General features: G+C 33.9%; 1 protein-coding gene across 1 annotated transcript; it reads right to left on the minus strand.

Annotated features, from left to right (window-relative positions):
• Nucleotides 1-2247: 2247 nt before the first annotated feature.
• On the minus strand, nucleotides 2248-22729 carry dl (dorsal). Its single transcript, XM_067769263.1, has 9 exons — nucleotides 22406-22729; nucleotides 21798-22238; nucleotides 21566-21744; nucleotides 21095-21486; nucleotides 18335-20267; nucleotides 17062-17169; nucleotides 5299-5352; nucleotides 3091-3704; nucleotides 2248-3018 (listed from the first exon to the last, which is right to left on the minus strand). Exons 2-9 carry the CDS (start codon nucleotides 22214-22216, stop codon nucleotides 2707-2709), a joined length of 4011 nt encoding a protein of 1336 aa, XP_067625364.1. The 5' UTR covers nucleotides 22217-22238; nucleotides 22406-22729; the 3' UTR covers nucleotides 2248-2706.
• Between the last annotated feature and the right edge of the window lie 2220 nt (nucleotides 22730-24949).

Here is a 24949-nt window from a genome sequence, read left to right on the forward strand (position 1 = left end):
GAGGACGGAGTTATTTTATAACATAGGTCCTGGTTTTTGATAGGGTTTTTCAGTTTGGTCGTTAAAACAAACTTCTGGTAACACTACGGACTCAATCAGTCTATGTGAGGTCCTCATGGACCGGCCAGTTCAACCTACCTACCTACCTACCATTGTGGATAAAACTAGTGTGACAACTTCTGCATAGACGTTAAAATTACTATCGTGATCTCATTCTGTATCTTTTTCTATCACCCACTGAAGATAGCCGGCCCCATTGTGAATTCATACAAGTGAAAAATCTTTCTCATTGTGAATTCCTTCAAGTGGCGAATGTTTTATAAAAACGTTCACAATAGTAAACAGCCTCGATCACCTGTTCGATCGCTGTTCGATTACTTAAATCATTTGCTCAATAGTGTTTTCCAAACATTTTTGTAGACGACTGGTATTAAACGGTTAAGCGCCAATTAAGTAAGTATATTGCATCATTTACATATTTTAAAATGTTTGCTTAACTGGCTGTTCAAAGTTAATCTATTAACTTCTTTTTAGAAATGAATATTAATATGTATGTCTGATTTTCTCAAAAAGCCAGGTACATTCCCAAACATCAGAGTGCCGATATATTGCTGTTTAAACGATTTTGTTTTTGTATTCAATAATCGAATGTACCTAAATTTCAATAATTTCAATTTTTTCTTGTCACACTTATGCTGCTGCAATCATGATGGAATTTTTATCATTACATTATGGCTACAATCACAAAAATTGTATAGGCTTTCTTCTTTTGATTTCGAATTCAAAACACATTGCGAGCATTTTCTATTAGCAATATAGGAGTATTACATATATGTTCTGTATACACAAAGAAAAGCTGATTTAAAACACAAATGTGCAATTCATGGCACTTCAATAACTGCGAAAAAAACAAACCTTCCATTCTCTAGCCATTCGCGGCAGCCGTTCTCCCTGTCAGGTTTTATTGACAGGTAGGTATGGCAATGGAGGAATAGAAAGATTTTTCACTATGAATTCACAATGGCCGGCCCCATGCTCCGCCATTTTCGAAAATCCTGTCAAAATGTAGTTGGTTAAGCTAAGCTTAAACTAAGTTTGCTGAAATTCTAGTCAAGTTTAAACTCCAGTTAAAGAACTCAGCAGTTTTTCAGTCACAGTTTAAGGCCGCCTTCAGGATATGTTTTTTAGTGCGGCAATATTGGTTTTTTTTATTATTTAGATAATTTGTAGATACCGCAACAGCTGGATTTTGTTTACCCAACAAACATGGAAAAAAATTCTCCAGCGAAATATATATCTAGTCCTGGAAGTGATATCCAACATCATTATTATTTAATTATTTTTAAACCAGATAGTTCTCGAGTTAATATCCAACTTCATTCTTCAATCACTACCAACCTTTGAGAAATTTTGTAAAATTAAGAGTTTTCGAGTTGATCTCCAACGTCATTAATATTTTCTAATTATTATCCAACTTTCAAGAGATTTTGGGAAATGTACAGTTCTCAAATGAATATTCAACACATTTCTCCAGTTGATATCCTACACTGGATATCGAGTTGAGGTGGAGTTGAAAAAAAATCTCCAAGGTGGTACCACCAAAGCAAACAGCTATATATTTCATTTTTCAACTTAAGTAATAGCATTTTTCGCTTTATAAAAAATTCCCTCTTTTGCTGAGTATACTATGATTCTCAAGTTGAGCCACTGTTTCGTAACAACTCTTGAGATTTTAGAGGTATGCTAGTTATCAACATGAGCTCTAATGGTACTCAAGCCCAAATGAACCAACGCAAATAACTGATAGGTTAATTAGAGTTCAGCCCTATCAGATCGGCCGCTTAGGCTGAGCTGAAACTTCAGTTAAAGTAGACTGAAAAGCTGCAGAATAAGTTTAAGCGTAGTTTAACTGTGAAACTGAGTTGAACTTGTACTGAAAAACCGAAACTAAGAACTAGCCATCTTGAACATTCTGTCAGACAGTTGACGGATAAGATAACATTTGTTTTATCCACAATGCTTGAAACGCTCAAATAAACCGATGTTTGTTGCTCCCAATTGACGTGAGTTATAGCGAAACAGGGATAGCGTTCGAAAAAAAAAAATAGCAAAAAGCAATGCGAAAAAATTTCGAAAGTTTTCTGAAGATTTTCAAACCTTTTGGAAAAATTTCGCATAGTTTTCTTTGCAAAATTCAATAAGAAATTAACGAAAGAAACTAAAAAAAATAATAAAATTTGTTAAAAACGTTCGGTGCTATTTTTGTATTCAATGCTGTGGATCGTATTTAAAGTAATTAATGTACATTTGATATACATACATACTTAATTAATTAATATAATTATCGAAGAGAATCTTAAATTATAGCGAAATTAAAGTACTAATAAAAAATACTACACACATTTTTGCACGTTCTTGCATTAATAAAATAACAGTTCTAAGCAAGATTACTTAATTTTCTATGAGAAATGGCCAAAAATTTACAACAATGCATACCACAATATTACATACATATGTACGTCGTGAACAAAAATTTTGCTTTAAAATGGCATTGCAGCTTCGAAGCATTTTTGTTTTATTAGTCTAATTCTTAATATGTACATGTTCTGTTGTTGTTGTTGTTGTTGTTGTTGTAGCAGTGAAATGTGTGAGTTTGAAATAACTACGTATTTACCTTAATATACAAACGTAAATACATACATAACATTACGATGATATGGACAAGTTAGATAGGCGTAATTCGTCAGAGGTTAGTCGCAGCATTTGTTGTTCTTCTGAATTGATGTGCACCAATTGTCCGCTATCGAAGTTCAATAGATTGCTTATCGTTGGACCTTGCTCGACGGCATCTCCAGGGATGTCCACATTATTCGCATCGCTGCCGACGTCATTCCTCATCAAATCCACCCTTCCCGCATCATTTGGGCCACTTTGTTGGTGTTGCTGTTGGAAATTGGTTTGCACTGTCTGATGTTGCTGGGCCTGTAACTGATGATGTTGTTGCAACTGTGCATCCTGCTGTGATTAAAAGTAAAAAATATAAAAATTTATTCAATATGTATTCCACTTTGCTCCAGCCGACTGACTTACCATAGCGTTTGGTGGAAAATGCCATTGTGAATGCTGCGTCACACCTACCATGTTAGTTGCATTAGCCGTCAACAAATTTTGCATATTTAACTGATTGTTATTGTTGTTGTTGCTGTTCAAATTGTTCATTGTCGGTGCTGCTATGTTTGGGGCTGCATTTGTATTGTTGGAGTTGGCTAAGACGTTAGCAAATTTTTCCTCCCAATTGCCCATATCGTTGTTGTTGTTGTTGTTGTAGAGCACACCATGGAATTGTTGTTGTGAATGTTGCGCCAATTCCTGTTGCTGATGTGTCACATGCTGTGGAGGTATTTGATGTTGACGCACATATTGTGTTGCATGTTGTTGTTGTTTTTGTTGCTGTTGTTGATGTCCGCCTCCATAAGCAACGAACTCATTATGCATATCCATGGTTGTGGTTATGGCTTCTGTATTTGGTGTACCACCACGATATTGATGATTAGGTGACATTAGGGGTGTATTACCACCCGTAGCCAGGTTGTAGGGTGAGGGCGTATTTGGCAGATTGTAATTAGTCGACGGCGAAAGCGGCTGAGGAGATGGAGTCATTTCGGATGGCGCCCTATACATCGCAAATGGTTGTGGCGATGCTTCTGAAAAAAATTAATTCAAAATCAAATTAAGATGTACACAAGAGGCAAGGCTGAGTGGAATTTCATTATATCTCGGCTGACTGTTTGAAAACGATACATTTTTGCTGAAGTTACACCAAGTTGGCGCGAGTTCTGAAATATATCGTTTTCGAACCTTCAACCAAGAAATAGTTGAATTTAATTGTCGAGTCTATTACAGTATCCGATTGATTCTTAGCGGGGAGTGCATATCGATTCGCGAAAAAACCGTTAGGGATTTAAGTTTAAAAACTCCGTGGCTTCCCGAAATTACCGAGAAAGTGACTGACTACCTTAAAGATTTTCAATCTGTTGTCAAAAGTTGCAAACTTTCATGATTTTTTCTTATCATTATAATATCATATTTTCCAAAGTTAAAAAACTAAAAAAAAATATTGTTTCTAAATGTATGCCTGGAACATTGTAAAGGTCTACAAGTAGGATATGTAGAAGCACGCACATATACAGCCACGCTCACCTGATAAAATGCTTGTTCTTGTTCGTTTTTTGTGTGGATGCTATTTGGCACTGTTGTACTTCTTAGGTCCAAGAAAAGTGTAGTAGCTGCTAACGAAACTGCGTACAATTTTTATTGTAAAATTACAAAGAAATATCATTATTTACTTTCAAACGAGCACTTAATTACATCTCGCCTTAAAATCCATAAGTTTTGGACAATTTTGATTAACAAATTGTGGTACTTTATTACCGGGGACGATTGCCAAACACGTCCAAAACCGTAGGGGGAGGTATTAATAGACTCGTTTTTGCCTCGCTTACAATAATTCGAATACTTTTTCGCCTTTGGACTATTGATAACAGGACAAAACGCTTCTTTTCATTTCTATTTCCACATTTTTGGACGTGTTATTGCCGTCGACCTCGGTTTCAAACTGTTTTTCGCGGAGAACGGGTAGAAAAACTCAGCACCTGTTTGTATTCTTAATACTGAATAACTGCGCGTCCTCGGATACCCCAATTCACGACTTTTGTATAATTTTCTGTAGGACCCATATAGGTAGTGCACCATAGGAAATGCATCATACTAAATTCGTTCAAAAAAATTTACCATCACAGCAACCCATATCTAATATTCCGCTCCTTTTTTTGTTTCCCTGCATCGCTTTCCACGACAGCAACCCCGGTAATTTTGACACTTCGTTCAGAGTCAAACGCATCTTCCACGCAGGTTCCACTGAGTTCCACAATAGTTTGACACTGACCGAAGTGTCGAACGGCAGTGTGTTAGAAAGAGAAAGGACTTGTTGTCTTCTCACAGATATCATACTTGTAAACCTGTACTATGGCCTGGAAAACGCTGAGTTGTTGTGAACTGAATGTTGGATATTACAGTGTAAATTCATATTTTCTGAAAAGATTCACATTTAGAATTTTTCCAATTTCTAGAAAAAAGTGACTTGTTTGCGTGTAAATGGTTGGCTTTCAATATAACGACGTGCGTTATTTAATTATGTTATTAATTAAAAAAGAAATCTGCAACAATCTTGTTTCTAATCGTTCAGCACTCCCCCCGCAATTACCGTTATAGACAGGCATTTATTAAACTGGTTAATACCTCTTGGTTCGGTTTTTATCGCTGGTATATTTGGAGTATTCCAGGTTGTCATGCCTGTTTTGAAGAACAAGAAATTTAACTTGGATTTTGTAAGAATTTTCAAAATCAAAAAAGTATTACGAATGGCAAAAGGCATGCAATGTGACAAATCTAAATAAAAGTGAATATAGAAAAAGCTATAGCGGGCCAGCATTTTTTGAAAATTTTGATAAAAAAATATTTAAATATCATACCCCAAGCCCACTCAGCATTTAGGTGATTCAATTTGGAATTTCCCTACATATCAATACAATTTGATTACTCTTTCTGACTAAATAATGAGTTATCATTACAATTGAACAAAAGAAATAATCAAATATGAATACTTTTGATGATGAAAAACTAAAAAGCATTTTTCGATCACTTTTTGGAATCATTTTTGAACTCCTTTAATGACTAAATTTTAATATTTCATAAAAACCAACAAAAAGAATAATCAAATATGTTTACCTTTTATGATCAAAAACTGAATATAGTTTTTCAATCACATTTTGGGATTATATTTGAATCAAATGTGTTTACTTTAGGTGATCAAAAATTTATAATCATTTTTCATTCAACTTTCTGAATCTTTTATGAATATATTTGTTGACTGAATAATGAATTTTATACTTGTTGAAATTTTACTTTTCATTAAAATTTTATTTTTTCTCACATACACATATTTTTTCAATCATGAAGCTAAGAAAAAATATATAGAAATTTTATTATTTATGCAAAAGATATTCTTCAAGACAAAAAATAATGTAATGCTGCTCGTGAACGAAGATTTCCCCAACCATTTCTCCCCTTCAGCTTCTCAGAATATACATAATGATTGGTCAATACAGAGGTTGTGAGCTATTTGAACCCCAGGTAAGTGAAACTATCTTGACATACCTGGATACGGCTACAACATCCCGTATCGGATCCGTATTTTAAGATGCAGACGATAATGCTGATGTTAGATCTTGTAGTCGCAGGTGTATAGCCGGAGTCATTGGTGCCGTATGTCGTATCGCTGTATCCGTATCCCTAACGTAATCAGCTGTTTATCGTTACGACGGTAAACCAAAACCCAATTGGTTGGCTACGATACGGTTACGACCTTAGCGGCACCAATAATCGATTGCATTGATTCTCATAAGATTGGTCGAATCAGCTGTTAAAAGGTTACCGATACGGTTACCGATAAAGCACCAATGTCTCCAGCTTATATCGGTCGAGTTTGTTTGCGAGTTAGCTGTGGTTTGAATAGCTCACTTTCGCATGCTTTCTTCCCCTGATGAAATAAGATTATTATGTAGTATCCTATTTAGAATGAGATATGAGGAATAAATGCATTATAATGGCATTCAAAAATGATTCAAAAATCTCAACCAAAACGATTGAAATATGTTCACGAATATGATTAGAAAATGACTAGGAAAAGCAGTCAAATATTACTCTAAAACTATTAAATCTCAATTTTACAATGATATCAAATATGAATAAAAAACGTTTCGAAATAGGAATCATAAATGATTATTCAAGAATAATCACATTTATGGTACATTTTTCTCCCGACGCACAGTGTTAACAAGCTAGCTGGACAAAATTATTTTATGAGATTTTCCGTTCCATATGCAGTCATTTGGTACAACTACGTCATTTTTTTCAGCCATATGTTCTTTTTTTATTTTTTTTTCCAAAAACTCATGTGAATAAGTGACATAGATCCAAAAAAATTAAAAGGACTTAAGAATATTACTTTATTGTACTTAAATTGAATGGACTACAAATCTCAATACTCAAAAAAATTCTAAAAATTCGGAAAAAAAATTCAATTTTTTATGAAAATTTGTCGAATTTTTCAAACATTTTTTAAATATAATTTAGTTTTTGTTATAGATCGTGACAAATTTTCTTATGGGAAATTAGTTAAAATATGAAAATTCGTCGAATTTTTCAAACATCTTTTAAATATAATTTAATTTTTGTTATAGATCGTTGATGCTCCACTTCCGAGTAGTTTTGTACCTATGAGTCGTCGACTTCCTATCTACGTAGTAAGCTAAAGCTTCTACATTGCTCAAGCATCTTGCATCTGACATGTCATCTTTTTGCCGGATATTTGAGTGGTTTCCTGTGATTTTTTTATAATGTTAGCAACATTTCTGTTGCCGGAAATACGCGTTGATACTTCTGCCGCATAAAGTAACTCACCAGGACTTTTAGATTGCAAGAGGTCATCCTCGACGTCGTTTGCTTTTTTCACTGCAGCTAACAAAGTCCTTCTTTCGTCTTCCGGGGCCGGGGATACCTGAAGAAGTGGTTGGTTGGTCTGATGGCAACTTTGAATCCACCGTTATTGTAAATGTGAAGTCTGGACCCGAAAGCCACTCCGATGTTTTATTCAAAAATCGTTCCTTATGTCTTCCAGAAGTGTTCCACTTTTGATCCAGCTTCGACGAATATGCCGATATTTGTAAGCTTAAACTTTTCATCGAATACTCGGCTGCTTCGCTTAAATCGTACTTAAGTACAATAAAACTCAATAATTTTTTATATATGGTTTCCTTCGAATGTTGAACCCAAATGTCAAAAAACTCCGTTCTTGGTCCGGTTATAACTAAACTGCTTTGTGTTGTTGATTTTCCGACAGGGTGAATAGTTGATGATTGTTGTGCTGCTATCTTAAGTGTCGTTGATCGTTCTGATTTGTTATCAGTTGTGCAGTATTTATATTACATTCAGCTATTGGCGTAGATGCTACCAAATGGTGTTGTTTTGTGTAGTGTTCCTGTGTGGTTATACCTGCATTAGGATTGCTTTGTATGTACCTGTTTTTATGCCTTGGTGACTGGTGCGGTAGGTTGTGGCAGGTTGAATTCAGTGATCTTCGCCTTTTTGCTTTTAGTGTGCTCTTGTTGACATTGCTCGTTTATTTTTGTGTGTTTTATGGCTACGTGTTTATTCCCTGTACCTGGGAATTGGTTTTCCCGTTTGTAGATCAGCCTTAAAGGTTCAAATATCTCGTCGGAGCTGGTACGTACATACATCCTATTTTATATGTAGAGATAACTAAATCTACAAAAAAAAAATTAAAAATAGATGTGCAAAGAATTCGCAATGGTTTTTTCTTTCGACTATTAGAGAATACTTGCGACTATAACATATGTAAAATTTAGCCCGGATGTCCGCGGATGTATGTAACTTTTTTTCCCTAAAATTAAAAATATCGAGAAAAAATACCTTTTCTTCTTAATAACGGAATGTTAAATATATTGAAAATACTCTAATTGCGAAAGAATTACTTTTAAAAAATTTTACTTACCTTCGAGCTTAGAATCCATCAAAAAAATTATATAAAAGTGTTCACTTAAAAGAAATATGAAGCTTAATATTCAACAAGAATTTTGCAAATTAATCAATGAATTTTACGGCCACTCCTGCATTCTTACTTCAATTACTCAATATATATGTTTGTTTTCTTTCATTTATCATTACACTTTTCTTGGAATAAGAACTTTGTTTTTGTCCAGCTAGCTTGTTCTACACGAAACACTGTGCGACGATACGTTAATTTTCGAACAGAAAATGCTTTTAAATTTGAACGTTTTTAATCATCTTGGGGTATGATATTTAAATATTTTTTGATCAAAATTTTCAAAAAATGCTGGCTGGGAGATGATTAAAAACGTTCAAATTCAAAAGCATTTTCTGTTCGAAAATTAATGTATCGTCGGGAGAAAACTGTACCTTAAATTCTTGAATAATCATTTTTGATTCATGTTTCGAAACGCTTTTTATTCATATTTGATATCGTTGTAAAATTGAGCTTTAATTGTTTTAGAGTAATATTTGACTGCTTTTCACAGTCATTTTCTGATCATATTCGTGAACATATTTCAATCGTTTTGGTTGAGATTTTTGAATCATTTTTGAATGCGGTTATGATGCATTTATTCTTCATATGAAATTCAAACATAGTAATCTTATTTCATCAGGGGAAGAAAGCATGCGGAAGTGAGCTATTTGAACCACAGGTCATTCGCAAGCAAACTTGACTGATATACACCTGCGACTACAACATCCAACATCAGCTATTATCGTCTACATCTTAAGAAACGGATACGACACGGGATGTTGAAGACATATCCAGTTACATATGTATGTCAAGAGAGTTGCACTTACCTGGGGCTCAAATAGCTCACAACCTTTGTATTGTCCAACTATTATGTATTTTCTGGGAAGCCGAAGGTGGAGAAATGGTTGGGGAAATCTTCGGTCGAGCAGCATTTGCATTATATTGTCTTGAAGAATATCTTCTTAATAATAAAATTTTTATATATGTACATACATATTTTTTCTCAACTTCATGATTGAAAAAATGTGTGTATGTATGTTAGTGAAAAAAATTAGATTTTTAATGAAAAGTAAAATTTTACCGAGTATAAAATTCGTTATTCAGTCAACAAATATAGTCAGAAAAGATTCAGGAAGCTGAATTAAAAATGATTATACATTTTTGATCACCTAAAGTAAACACATTTGGTTCAAACAGATATGTAATACTTCTATATTGCTACAAAAAGCTAAGTACATTCCCCAACATCAGAGTGCCGATATATTGCTGTTTACATGTTTATGTTTTTGTATTCAATAATCGAATATACCAAAATTTAAGTTTTTCCTTGTCAAACTTATGCTGCTACAATCACAAAAATTGTATAGGCTGTCTTGCTTTGATTTCGCATCCAAAACACATTGCGAGCATTTTCTATTAGCAATATAGGAGTATTACATACATATGTATATGGGTTCAAATATGATTCCAAAATATGATTGAAAAACTATATTCAGTTTTTGATCATCAAAGGAAAGCATATTTGATTATTCTTTTTGTCGGTTTTTATGAAATTTTAAAAATTAATCATCAAAGGACTTCAAAAATGATTCCAAAAAGTGATCGAAAAATGCTTTTCCAGTTTTGATCATCACAAGTATTCATAATTGATTATTTCTTTTGTTCAATTGTATGATAACTCATTATTTAGTCAGAAAGAGGAATCAAATTGTATTTATTTATAGGGAAATTCATAATTTAATCATCTAAATGCTGAGTGGGTAATATGGCATGCATAATATGTACATATGTATGTATTTGTGGAGGTCCACACCATGATGAAACATTTACATATGTACGTCATAAGTAGTTTCGAGTAAATTGACTAAGTTTATTTTACGATTGATATCAAACTAAAGTTGTTTTTTTTTTTGATATGGAGTTAGTTTGACTTAATACGCATTTAAATAATATGTCCCTTTAGCCATTATAAAAGCCCCGTCACATAAGCAGTTTTCCATATATGTAGATGCGTTTAACGTAATCTTATGCATTATGAGTACAACAAAAGCATAAATTTCATAAAACTTAAAAATATATCAGCAAATCTAACTCTGTTCAAAGAAAAACTACTATTTTAGGGTACTATGGTGGATATCTCCACAACCTGTTACTATATACAAATGAAATGCATCATATTGTGATAGTTTAAACAGTTACTTTCGCGTGATGTCCATATTGGTGTAAAATATATTAAGGTCATCCAGGGCGAAACTTTGGTCAACATCTCGAAAACAAATGCCAAGATAGAAAAATAATTAGTACCACTGAATTCAGGGGACGTGAAGGAGTTGTAGCTGCCCCGTTTCCCACTTGATTAAAAAAAATGCGGTTTAAAACTTTTGCCTTAATTATCAAGGAAAATGCATCAAATGTTATTATGGTCGCGGCAAGTATCAAAAGCTAGAAACAAAATAAACGGTTTAACATTTCTTAATAAAATTTTGGCATTGTAATATTTAAATGTTGTTTGACACTTATGCGGTAGCAGTACCATTTCTTCTAAAGTTTACATATTGACTTTAAGCGGTACAAAGATTTTGAGAATTAGACAAAGAGTATGTCAAACTCATCGCAGCCTAATTTGGAGGGTGCAAAAGAAGGACAACATTCTAAAACATTTGCATTTGCAACTACGACTACGATTTTAAACCTTTTTTAAATTATATTTGAACGGGCCAAATGCGAACAAATTTTATATTATAATGGATTAGCCTTACATGAAAGTATGTACGTAAACGTTTTTAAATCGTGCAAGACGTAATTTATTAATTAGCTCAGAGGGGCCTGATTTGATGGAAATTCCCAATTCCCAATTTTCCTTCTAGGGAAACTCCCGTATGTTAATATATGCAACAACCTATGAAATTGGGTTTTTAACAATTAACTCCAGCTGTTGAGGGTGTATTCGAAATTCTGCCTATCTAGTTTTTTATATTCTACACTAGTCCAACAATTCGAGGTATGTCTTAAAAAAATTGTATGCTTTTTATTTTTGTAATTAGTCCGGAAAAAACCGTTAATGGATCGATCTAAAACTTTACAACGATCAACAATGGTAATTTTAAATCAATAAAAAATATTCATGACATATTCAGGCGATTCAATTTCATCATAAATAAGAAATTGAAAACCGTTTTTGATCATAATAATAAAAACCATTAAATAAGGGATTTATGTATGATCACTTAAAAATATTTAAAGATTGTAGATCAGTTAAACTTATTTTAAGTGCAACAATTATATCGAACGAAAATATTTAAAGGTGTTATGAAATAAAATTTGCAGTCGGCATCATATTTGAAACCAATAAATTTTTCTGCAATGAGTTCAACAAATTTTGGTTTGGTAATTGAATAACATTTCACTTTGGCCTATAAATTTAATTCAAAAACTAAAGCGAAAAATTCTACAATCTATGGTTTATTGGCTTCAAATCGGATTCCGACATCAATTTTATTCAATACTTGTCCTGATTAACTGGTCCTAACAAATAATTAAAACGAATTGGCGAACATAAAAACCATTAACGGAAATCACAGCATGAATGAACAAATAATTTTTTTTATATTAAACGTGGCAAAAAATAGAGCAAAAATCCAAAATTATAAAACTTGAGGCATTTCCGAAAAGTATAAATAGAAAAATGTAAATACATACAGACCCATCATCAATTCCGTAGCAGATCGGTGCGTTGAAACGTCCTGTTATGAACTGTTTGGAACACACGAAGTTCTCTCGAGATTTCAAAACCTGTCCATCATTAAACGGGTTTTAGACATAATTAAATTATAAATTAAAATACAAAACCTAGTTTATTTCATCGCTATCGCTATCGTTGTCGTTCATCTTTGTCTTCCAAAATGGGCGTGCCAATGTGCTATATTGCTAGATCTTTAAGTGCCGTATGCAGTTCTTAAGAAAACCACAAAATCCATATAAAATGACACTTAAGAAATGTTTAAGAAAAATTTCGTCGAAATGTCTTGGCTGCTCATACTTCTATGCAAAAAAAATGAATAAAAATATTTTTTTAGCGTTTACTTAAGAGCTGCGTAGGACCCTTTAAAATTTGTATGTAGTCTTTATACCCTAAAAACATTTGTTGTTTACCGGTGTCGTTTTATCAGCGCAAACACTAATATTGGTGGAGTAGTTTTTCGCGATAAAAACCGGTGGCACACTGGCGGCTAACGTGTTAATAGTTATCACACAAATACGAGGGAATCTACTATCAAAATACAGGGAAATGTATTTTTTTAATTTGCTTTTATTAAAAACTTTCAATAACTGTGAAAATACAAAATTAATTTAGATTCTTTATTATAATTCTTAAACTTATTCGTTTTTGCTAACGGTATTTAATCGTTTGTGTTTTATATAGTGTCTATAATCCTTTTTAATTTTTACTACAGAACTGAGTATTCAGCTGTTGATTTTCGTTTAGAAAAGTGGTGTTTAATTCGCTTAATTCATTGTTGCTAAATCCATATAAAATATTTACGTATTGTATATTTATTTTTACTTTATTTGTTTGATCCTACAAACAAAATATTTCATTTATTTAAATTTTATAAATTTTATTTATATTTTTTTGTTTGTTGTATTTGCAGTTTTAACTAGTTAAATATTTTTATCTCCAAACAATTGCGCTTTTCGAAAATTCGTTATATGGGTGTATGGGTGAAGATATTTCTTTATTTAAAAATGCATTGTCTCCTACGCAATGCCAATACATTTTTAATTTAGTCGTTCAAAAATTGTTTTTAAGTATCTTTGATTTAATACGTATATTTTTTATTTGAATAAAATACATAAGCGGATCGCTCATTCTTTAATTAGTAGTTGGTAATTTGTAATGCGTACTTTGGTTTATAATGTTTTGAGATTTGTTTTCTTTTAAAACATTTCTATTTATTTTATAGGCCGAGTCAAAAACCCATTTCTTTGAAAAACAATTATTTGTGTTATAAGTATGTAAATATATAAACTCCTCATTTAATTCATGCCAACTTGTAATCAAGGGGTCAAAGTCCGAATGCCTAAGCTGTTCAAAAGCCTTAAGCGTATTTGTGATCCTTTTGCAAGGTCCATGTGAGCAGCCCTCAGTCAGTCTCCTATACCGGTATTGGGACAGGCTTTTATTTTTTTGGTAAAAAAGAACTCTTTTATTTACTTGTATGAAAATCCAGACAATGATTCAGACCATAAATTTTCCTTTGGGACGTGGCTTTCACGACGTGAGCACGCTAGTAATTTATTAATCAATCATATTATACTAGAACTGGGTGTTTTTTTTATTTATTGAACAAGTGTTTTAAATTGGTAGCATTTTTCATATGTGAGCAAAATACCGGAACTAGGCTTATAAATAATTATTGTTAGGAGTTTTGGCCTCTTTTCATAACGAGCCCCGACCTCTCCTGCTAGCATGTGATTTTGACGCTCTTGACTTGTTCTGTCTCTATTCAAAACAGTCAATTTTTAAATACAATAGGACAATTCAATTTAACTTCTGTCTTGTAGAGCTTATACTAAGTATAAAACTTCGAAAATTGTAAAACCAATTTCATTTGTATGACCTATACAGTTAGGAGGTAATTAATCGTTTATACGAATATCCCGAGTTCCGTGTGGAAAGGGGAATTCACAAACTGTTTAGTGAATTACTTCGAACCCAAAATATGTGCCGTGTGGACAGGCTTTAGAAAGCTTTCAACAAAAAGGCGTATTTCTATTTTTGTGTCATTGTTGTTGTGTGTTGCTTTACCTAAATATGTATGGATGTAGGAACAAATACAGACTAGAGATGTCACATCGAAACAAAAGTCGATTCGAACCAAATGCAGAAAGAGATCGTAAGAAAATATATCGATTTCGCCAATATCGATTCATATATTTTGTTTTATAATACGCTTTAATAATATTTAAAAAGGAAACACTACTAAGTCATAAAGACTAATATATCAATATATTTTGTATATAAGCAGTTTTAATACTAGCATTTAGGTAGTTCACAATAGTGTCCTCTTGTTCTCATGGTTTCGAACGTAAAATTTGATTAATACATAGCATATACGAAGAAAAGGTTTACCGTGAGAAATGGGACCGACGATATGAGAATTAGGAAAATCTTCCCGGAAAAATTATTTAGAATGTTGCCGTTATTCTATGCTTTCGACTGAGAGAACACGTTGTAGATGCTGCCGGAAGTTCAAAGTACCCCCCTGAAAAATAGTTCAACGTAGCTGTTGCAATTAAAGGTCGCAAAATCTATTATGACTGCAATAACTGTGAGGGCGGCGTTTAGGTATTTGCGTTTTTATTTCATTTCGCATTCAGTATTATAATAAAAAATTAGTACAATTACCGTCTTATTTAAGAAAAGTTACCCATCTTGGACGGGAAAATTCAGTGCAAAAAATTTTAGATTTTGACTCATCCCTTTTTACGGTTTTTTTGTGTTTTTCATCGTTATTCCTCTTTCCGAAATAAAAACAAGGTTTTTCCGGACGAATAGCACTTCGGGATTGAATCTAATTGATCTAAGAGTATTTAAACATCTAATTGGAATTGAATACTAATAAATAATGGTTTGAAAAAACTAAAAAAATGCGTTTTCATAATTAACCGAACTAAAAACTAGAAAACAATTTTTTATAAAAACGATTTTTATGTTGTATTAGTAGACGGTGGAATAATTTATAACAGATTAATCAAATTTAGAGTATAAAACGGTGGGTTCATTTTACTATATTTTCAGAATAGTTGCAAATAGAATAATTGTAATTGATATTTGAGAAAAATTACAACGTAATTGTAATATTTAATATATCAAGCACCTCACGCTTTTTTTGCGTAAATTATTTATGGTAAATTATTCCACAACGTAACATAAAATATTTTTGATAAAAAATTAATTTCAAATTTTTAGTGTGGTTGGCTGTAAATACGTAGTTCTTTGGTATGCGTAGTTTTTTTTAGTTTTTCCAAACTATTATTTATTTTTAATTTTAGTTCGATGTACATATGTGTTTGCAGATTTCCATGTTTTCGAGTCGTCAGACAAAGGTCATTTTCTCAGGAAAATTTTGAATACAAAATGTTTATTATTTGACTCCAACGGGAAATGGAGTAAAAAAGCTATTGAAAATCAAATTTATCCTACGGAGCTCGTTTTCTTTTGTATTCGTCTCACTTCAGTAAAAATATGGTTATGGTCTTTTGCCCCAAATGGTCAAACCAAATTTTCCTAATGGTCAATACACCAAATTTTGAAGGGCCATAAAATCAATTGGCCCTATGGGGACATTAAATGACCAATTGACCTTATGACCATAAGGTAAATTGGCCTTATGAAGTGGTCATAAGGTTAACTGACCCTTTTTCCGTTGACCTAATGTCATCCAACCATTAAATTATTGCATTGTCATCGGTCCTTGAAACGTGTGCAAAGTTTCAAATTAACCCAAGCTAACAAAAGCTAGGTAAAAAGTATTTTTCCTTGCACGCAACATTTTTAATATTTTTGGAAGGCTGAGAGTTATCAAACGAACAATTTTCGATAAAAATAAATGCCATCCTTATGTACATGAACCTACGTACACATTTACATATGTAGTTGTTGTTGTTGTTGTTTTAGCATTTATATTATGTAGTATTCGAATTCATCGAGCTCTCATTTTAAGGCACCTACTAAATTACTTAACGTTGGACACAAAACATTCCCACACCTGTTAAGGTAAACAAATACTATTTTTATATTTATGATGAGCGGAACGGAAAATAAAAAACACAATAAGAATCTTCATAGTCCGTTTTTAATATTACAAATTATTAAATTCAACATTAGCAAAGGAAGACTGTGAGCGTACATTGAGAATTGTCTAAATGTGTGCTGCGGTATTTCAGTCAATTTTTTAGTTTTTCTAAAAAAATGTACATGTTTCAATTAGATTTGAATAATTTGAAGATATTTCGGATTTAATCTGAAGCCATCTTCAGTAACATATGATTATGGTTGACCTGCTAGGTATAAACAATAATGATTGACTATAACCAATCTTATGTTGCTGAATATTCCTTGAGATTGCAGCCGAAATATTTATAAATAAATTATGCAAATTTAATTTTAAGCAGTGTTTTTAAGCTCATCATAACTATTCAACAACAGTTACTCATAACATTTTTAACAATCACCAAAAATTAGTAAATAAATATTGAATATGCTTGACAAGCATAACTCAGTATCGACAATATCAACACATCCACCACAGACAAGAATAAAACTTTCATACATACTTCAAAGCCATTAATCTTAATTACCATCACCAAAGTAATATAGAAAATTCACTTACGACTACTCGGGTGATCACTTTGGATCTTTTTTTGTTGTTGTTGCAACGAGGCATGTAATATAGAGTCACCGTCAGTCCTTTGACGTTTTCGTCGCAATTCATCTGGTCCTATAATCAAAAAATATGTCTCTTGGTTTTATTTGATTTTTTTTACAAACATTAGTAGATAGTAAATACATATAAATTTCAAATCGATAAAACATTTTTTAACATTTCGCTACTACGTATTTAAGTTACACAATTCCAAAATCTCATAATTAATGTTTAATACCAAAACTTAAATATTTCATTTGTAGAGTAAATTGAGTATATTTTTTTTATAAATATGTAATAATATTTATATGAGTATAATTGAATACAATCTTTAAGTACATGTTTTCAGTAATCATTCTTTCACTTGTATGATGCGTACCAAATTTTACAATTCACTACACCAAAAATAATTTTGTGCAGTTTTTTCGTTTACTAAAAAATGCGTCATTTAAGACGCGTACAAATTTTATAGCTTTGGCTTCGGATTGCAAAACTTTGCAACTGCCAACGATGGGTAAAATTCTACGAAATTCAATTCAAATACATATTTTTTTAAATTGTCATTCGTTTTTCAGTACATTTTAAATACCAAGTCAATAAGGTATTGTAGTTCAAAACAAACAAATAAGGGAGTACAGAGTTTTGTGCATTTTTATAGGAAAATTATCCAATAGCGAATATAACCTACAGATTGTTAACAACTTTTCAATTTGAATTTTTTTCTTTTCGTATTTTAGATTGCATTACCATTAACAGTTTTAGATTTACTATTCAATGCTTAAAAATAAACTATGGTTATTGATGTTGCGTTTTTGCAATGCCTTAGCAATGTTTAGCCGGGTATTTGTTAGTGTATTGTAAAAATTTACTACACAGGTTTGCAATGCAATGATGCCACACCATTTGCACAAAATCCAGAACTTCCGATATATAACATTTTCAACAAACTTCTTCAAACTGCTGCAAGTAGCATTTCGTAACAGCAGCCGAAGATTAATAAATGTTTTTCCGTAGCTATTTTCATAGTTGAATTTTAAAAACCGTTCAACTGCAGGTCAAATGTACCTCATTATTTAAAAATCTCTTTTTTGAAAAGAGTAAGGAAGATACATTTTTTCTATAAAAAGTTGATCATGTCGACGTTTCACAACTCGAGGTCAGCAACATCAAGTTCATAAAAATATTAATAGTTCCCAAAGCTCAGTAAAAGCTTGTGCTTATTTTCGTATTCAGTGAATGCTATTAGCTGCTGCCAAACGTCTTCCTATCTCATCAGGAGTCAAAATTTCTCCCGCATCAACGGCTGCATAATAGGCAGAAGCTTCATCAAACTCGCTTGTAGTTGCCTGGGGCGGTATGCTCGTATACAAAGCATAATGTTCGGCTTCGGTTAAGTCAACATCGGGATCGAGTTGAACATTAAATGCGCCTTCGCATAAATTACGCAAACTTTGACGATCAGCTATTGCTACAAGTTCCATATTACCCTCACAAATGGGTATGTCGGCTAATTGTAATGCCGAGACAGTTTTACGATCGAGCGTATTGCTCAATGTTATTGTACTGGCATGAGAATAGGCCTCATTGTGTGGCAGGCTATTGACGCTGTCACCTTTCAATGGTATATGTATGACGTCAGCTGTTAAACGAGCCGGACATTTACCCGAAACGCTACTTACACTACGCCCAACTGGCCGATTCGGTTTCTCTGCCTTATTGGCTCCACCTTTGGTGGGACTTGTCGGTAAAGACATTGGCTGTAGCGATTTCACTGAACCGCGACTCACATCGTTCATACGAAATTGAGCTATACTTGGCTCCCGACTCATATTCGGTGAAGTGCCTTTAGAACTGGCACCAATATCACTATTTTGACTTAAATCGGATTTACTTTTGCGACGTGAAAAGAGCTTCGAAAAGAAGCCTGGTTTCTTTTGCTTAGGCAAAGTATTCGAATTGCTAGCATTGTCAGGCTTTGGTGGCAAATGTTTCGAAAGCGGTGATTGATCAGGGGTCCTCTTAATTATGATCGGGGTATCACAATTACTCGTTTCTACGGTGCCATCTGGTTTTCGAATGCGTTTTGGTGGTAAGGGAGGTAATTTCTCTTCTTCAGCCGCGGTCACATGCATATGCGGTGAAGCATATTTTGGTGGCTTTGGACGTGGCGGCGAGCCCTTTTGTTGTTGTGGTTGGTGCAAAGGTAATATGGGACACTGTTCGAGAGCAGCTATAGCAGCATCAGCACTCAATGTGAAAGTATCGACATGGTCATAATGCAACGCATCTTCTGGGGCAAGTTGTGAAGCCGGCGGTGTAGGGGGCATTAAATTTTCTAGTGGTATATCGATTGGATTCTTAAATGCCTTTTGTAAACTACTATAAGTGGCGGCATCATCGAAACTGTCCTCAGCTTCCATTGGTGCCCTTTGCGTTTCTTGTTTAGATTTGACGCCCTGCACTTCGTTCAGCTTTGCATTGTATGAATCGCGCTGTAGCACATGACGCGTATAAATCTCGTCGAGCTCGGCTGCCTCATCTAAGAGCGCTGTGAGCACTTTATCCTCATCTATAGAGGCAATAGAAGCTGCACCGTCAGGTGGAGGGGATCCTTTTTCTAGCAAGTCATTCGACTTCATCCATTCATTAATTTTATCGTTCACCGATAATTGACGCTGTTGATCCGGTACCGGGAATATCACCTCTTTGGGTTGCGTCTCAATATTTCGTTGTGCGTGCGATTGTTGCTCAACTTTTGGCTCTGAAAAGGGTGCCTCTTGCTGTGGTGCAATCTGTAATTGTTGTTGCTGGTTTTGCTGCTGTTCCTGTATCTCCAGTTCTCTTACTTTCTCATCGATGATCGCATCGATTTCACTTTCCTTACGCCTTTTATCTGCTTCTTCCGTTTCCTCTGATATTGAGTGCTCGACGATGTGATTTACTTCCGGCTGTGGTGGCGCCGTTGGCGTATTTAAATCTATAACATCTACAACAACTGGCTTTATCTGACCAGCTGCAGCTAATATCTCTTGAAAAATATCTTCGTCGGGCTTTCGTTTGAGCGTTCGACGCAAATTCTCTAAAGAATACCTACCCGATTCAGCCGGTACATATTCAAACTTAACGGGATCACTAACAGCTCCATCTGAAGGCCTTTGTAGTTGGACGTATACCTGCAAGAAAAAATGGTATGATAGTAAATTTTTGTTAATCTAACTTAAATAAAATTATCAACCATATTCGGATACCAAAACAATATGCCCTCAGACCACTTTCGGGTATGGAAAAGGAAATAAAGAAAATAAAGATGTAAGAAAAGATAGAAAATTTGGACGTCGCGAAGAAAGTAAGCCGCTGAAATGTATGTATATACATAGCTTGTTATTAATCAACGTGTCTTCTTACGTGTACCCTGCACTGTTATAATAATTATAATTTGGAGCGATATCCCTTGGAGGAGATTGGCGGACCTACATACATATATTACTCCGATTCCGAATGATAAGGGATGGACAGTCAAGCACGAAGTGACTCGATGATTTCACCTTATGATCCTCTATGCAACTGAGGCTGGAGGCGTTTTCCAGTATGTAAGCTCAGACTCCTAATCCCATCCCAAGGAAAAAATTTAAATCTTCAATGACTATCTGTACAAGACCGTACTACCGGTGTCGGGCGGAACTTCCAATTCCGTACAGCCGCCCCGTTCGGTTCAATTAAACCCATTGTCGCTAAGAGATCTGTTTGATAGTTACCAAGGATATTAGTATGCCCAAATGACCGCAATTTTAAAATAATTCGAGGCAATTGTAAGCTAGGCTAGGCACATTGAGATTACTCTCGATCGCTTGGCTATCAGAATTGATGTGAAGACAGGAATGATGGATTTGGATTGAATAACGGTAAATTTATGACTCCCATATTTTTGAAACAAAACGCTATTTAAAATACCTGCTCAAACATATTGCTAAGGTAAATAGGTAATTATGACTTTTCTTGCCTCGACTGGTTCTGTGATAGTTGTCTTATGATATCTAGGTGTTCTAAATGTAATGGCAGTCTGTTTGTGTACATCATTGTGCTCGAAATCACCAAACGCTTGCCAAATGGTAGCTCCATCTTTCTCCTCAAAGAATCGCACCGCGATGTCTTCTTTAGCTACCTTCTCACAGAGTAATATGATTTTTGTATTGCCTAGCACAGACGCCGAACAACTACATATCCGACTAATAACGAGATCTGACATCGCCTTTTTATCATAAATTGGCTCTGAGACGACAGGCGGTAACGGCACTGTAAAACGTCCCATATCCCCTTTAAGAAATACTTGAAAACATAAGCGCACAGCGTTTAGATCGATACTGGTCGGTTGAAAACGATGTGAAAACCCAGCTGCAAAAAAGTAAAAAAATTTCAAAGTAAATTAAGCAAAAAACTTGACTTTAAAACAAAACATTCGTTAATAAATTACTTTTAAAAGGATCGACACGAATGTCTTCGCGTGCCTTTAGTGCACTTTCGATATCTTTTTTCTTAACACATTGTATTCCTAGATTACTAAATACGGCACGCATTGTTTCGCTGTTGATTTCCAATGTACAAACGCCTTTCTTGCAGCCCTCCTTGCCTACCAAATTGTGCGGATGCGGCCTAAAAGAAAAGTATGCAAAATGGATATGAACTCAGCTGTTTCACTTGCTCACCGATATGGTGCATCCTTGGTCACGCAAGAAACCACGACAACAGCACGTCCTTTATAGCCAATAATTTCGATGGTGGGAAATGTTTTCGTTTCTGGGGTGGAATTAACGCCTGGTATCGAACCAGCTGAACGCCCCTCGCATTCGTAACGAAATCTCAATGCTTTACTAGCGGGTTGTTCAACAATTTTAACATAAGCCTTTTTAGCAATTTTTTTATTCGTATTCGCTTGCTGTTGAGACGAAATTTGTGCGTTCGTTTGTTGCTGTTGCTGCTTTGTATGGTCACCATTATAATTGATTTGTTGTTGCTGTGGTTGTTGTTGGTGGTGCTGAGGTGATTGTTGTAGTGGCATCTGCTCATCGTTCGGACTTACGCTTGGCCCACCGCCCATAAGGCCATTTCCTTGATTAGGATACATAACGTTGTCTTATAAAAACTAACTGTAACACGAAAAAACAAAATTACATATAACAATTGTATCAATATTTTCAAATCAATATAAAAAACTTGAAAAAATGCTTAGTCTTATTCATTCACATATGTATGTACATAGTATAATTGGGATTTTTTTTAACAACAACAAATTAAAAAAAGTTTTCCTATGTACCAATATTTCATGCACAGTTTCGAGCACAATTTATCTCTTTCGCTAGCGCCAACACTCTCTACACAATTTATTTTTGCACCAAAAATAAAATTTAAAATGTTCTCTTAGCGCAGTGATGACCGAACAGCATCGATAGTTGGGTTTTCTTCTTTCCGAACAAATTTTGTGATGTTCACAATTTAAATCGTCGTCAAATACTGAAACTTGAAAATTTTCAAAAACTGACTCCAACCACCTCCGGTCCATTTTATGTATTTGGCGAATACGAAGACATTTTTTATATATTTTTGCGAAAGAGAACAACCGACTGCCAGAATTAACGTCAACAAGGCTGAAAATACATTTTGGTACCTTAATAAATGTCCAACAACAAACACAAGAATATATTCAGCACTAAACTAAAGAAATTATTTTAGCTAGTGAAGTGGCTAGAATCCATATGCATCTACATATATACATTTGTTCATAGCTATTTGTGTATGAACTTTAAAAAAAAAAATGCGACTAGTCCCAGATGAGTCGGGTCTGAGTCGCAAATGTTGTTTATGCCTGAACGGGCACAGTCGAACGCAATCTTTGTACTCCTTGCAAATAATTACCGACTTTAAAATTCTTTAAGAATATTAGCTGAGTTCCCTCGAACACTGATCCAGATCCCGATAAAAATTGAGCATGCAATTGTAAAAGCAGCGTTGTGGTCCTGATATTTATCTCGTTCAGTTATTGAATGTGAACTTTTACATATTATATTTTATTTTTTCAAAATATTTATACCTAGAGATGGGAAAGGGGTAAATACCCAAATGGTCAATACCCGGTAAATTGGTTATATATGGTAAAAATGGGTAAATACCCAAATATTTACCCAAAAGAAGGGTAAAAATAATCTTTTGGAAAATATGGGAAACAAACACACAAATTCAATTCAAAATGTACCCAATTTGTCCTATATTGGTGGGTAGTTATCCATTGCGCTATCGGTTGAATTAGTTTTAATCTGTAATCCAGCGTTTTTCAAAAATATTTAACCAATAATGCATGCCGTTGCAAAAATTATAGTTTACCCAGTAAACATTTTAAGTCGAAAAATAGTCGGAAAAATATCTAAATTGAAGCGTTTACAGTCGGTATGTGCTCATTTGGGAGTCCGAAACTAATGTATTTCCTTCTTGGAAAGGTCGTCCTATATCGACCTATTAATGTATATCATTTGAGCCTAAGTAAGAGTCCGACATAAGTCTTAAAAGGCGTTTAAACAGCTCATATTATACTCTACTGGAACTCTCCGGCGTCATTTTTATACTCAGTTGAGCAGAGCTCACAGAGTATAATAACTTTGATTGGATAACGGTTAGTTGTACAGGTATAAAGGAGTCGAGATAGATATAGTATCGAAAAAAAATTTGATTGAGCCATGTCCGTCCGTCCGTCCGTCCGTTAACACGATAACTTGAGTAAATTTTGAGGTCTCTTGATGAAATTTGGTATGTAAGTTCTAAGATTATTTAACCAACTTTATATGTTGGTGTCAATTGTATCAAAGTGCAGTTATTTCTGCATTAATTGCCAGCTAACTGTAAGTCAATTTAGTTCAAAACAAACAAAAAATAACAATATAGTTCATTAGGTTTGCAAAGTTCCAATGTATTAAACAAGGTCTCCGAAAAAGCCGGAAATAACTTTTCCTTCATCTTACCACAGGCATGAATGTGCTTTTTTCAGTTTTGAGTTAGAGGGTTCACTAGGTTAACCATTCAATGTTCTATATTATATTAAAATCGCGAGTACTAAGCATAAAAGGAAACCATACTTTTTTACGGTCACGACTAATGTGAAAAAGTTGATGGATTTTTCGAAAACAGTAAACTTTCAAACCTGATTTCCCAAAATTCTAATTTCTACACATTCGTTTTTCGGGCCAGAGGTGGACTATATGACATGAAATGAAATGATGTTATCATTTATGATGGAAAGTATTTCTGTTAAAATTTGGAGTTGAGAAAAATGTTGCAGTCAAATTTTCGGAGGGTTGTGAAGTTGGAATTAATACTTAAAGAGGGTGTTGAATTAAGCTATTATTTTTTACTGATTATTTTACCACTTCTATAGTATATTATTAAAAAAAAAAATTGTTTGTATAAAAATCCGTAGGATCTACAAACATATCCTACATTATACATCAATTGCAAGACCATGATTTTTTGCTGAGTAACGCCTATTTCTACACGGCAACTAACATAGCTTTTTATGATCAAAATGCCCAGACCTACAATCTGATAAATACACATACTTACATATGTACAGTTGTACATTGTGGAGCATTCCACGGTTAATACAAGACAAATCGTACAAATCGTTTTTTCGACCAACACAAACTTTAACTTTTTCAGACAAATTAGCAGTGTTTTTTTTTACACGCGTATACGTTTCGTTTGCGCGTGAAAAAAAACGCCTATCCTCGCTTAGATAATGCTTAGGAGACCCATCTAGCGTATGTGGTTAAACAACTAACTACAGCACAGAGTGTACCGAAAAGCGGAGACA

Source organism: Eurosta solidaginis, chromosome 2 (genome assembly GCF_040869045.1).
Source record: "Eurosta solidaginis isolate ZX-2024a chromosome 2, ASM4086904v1, whole genome shotgun sequence".
Lineage (NCBI taxonomy): Eukaryota > Metazoa > Arthropoda > Insecta > Diptera > Tephritidae > Eurosta > Eurosta solidaginis.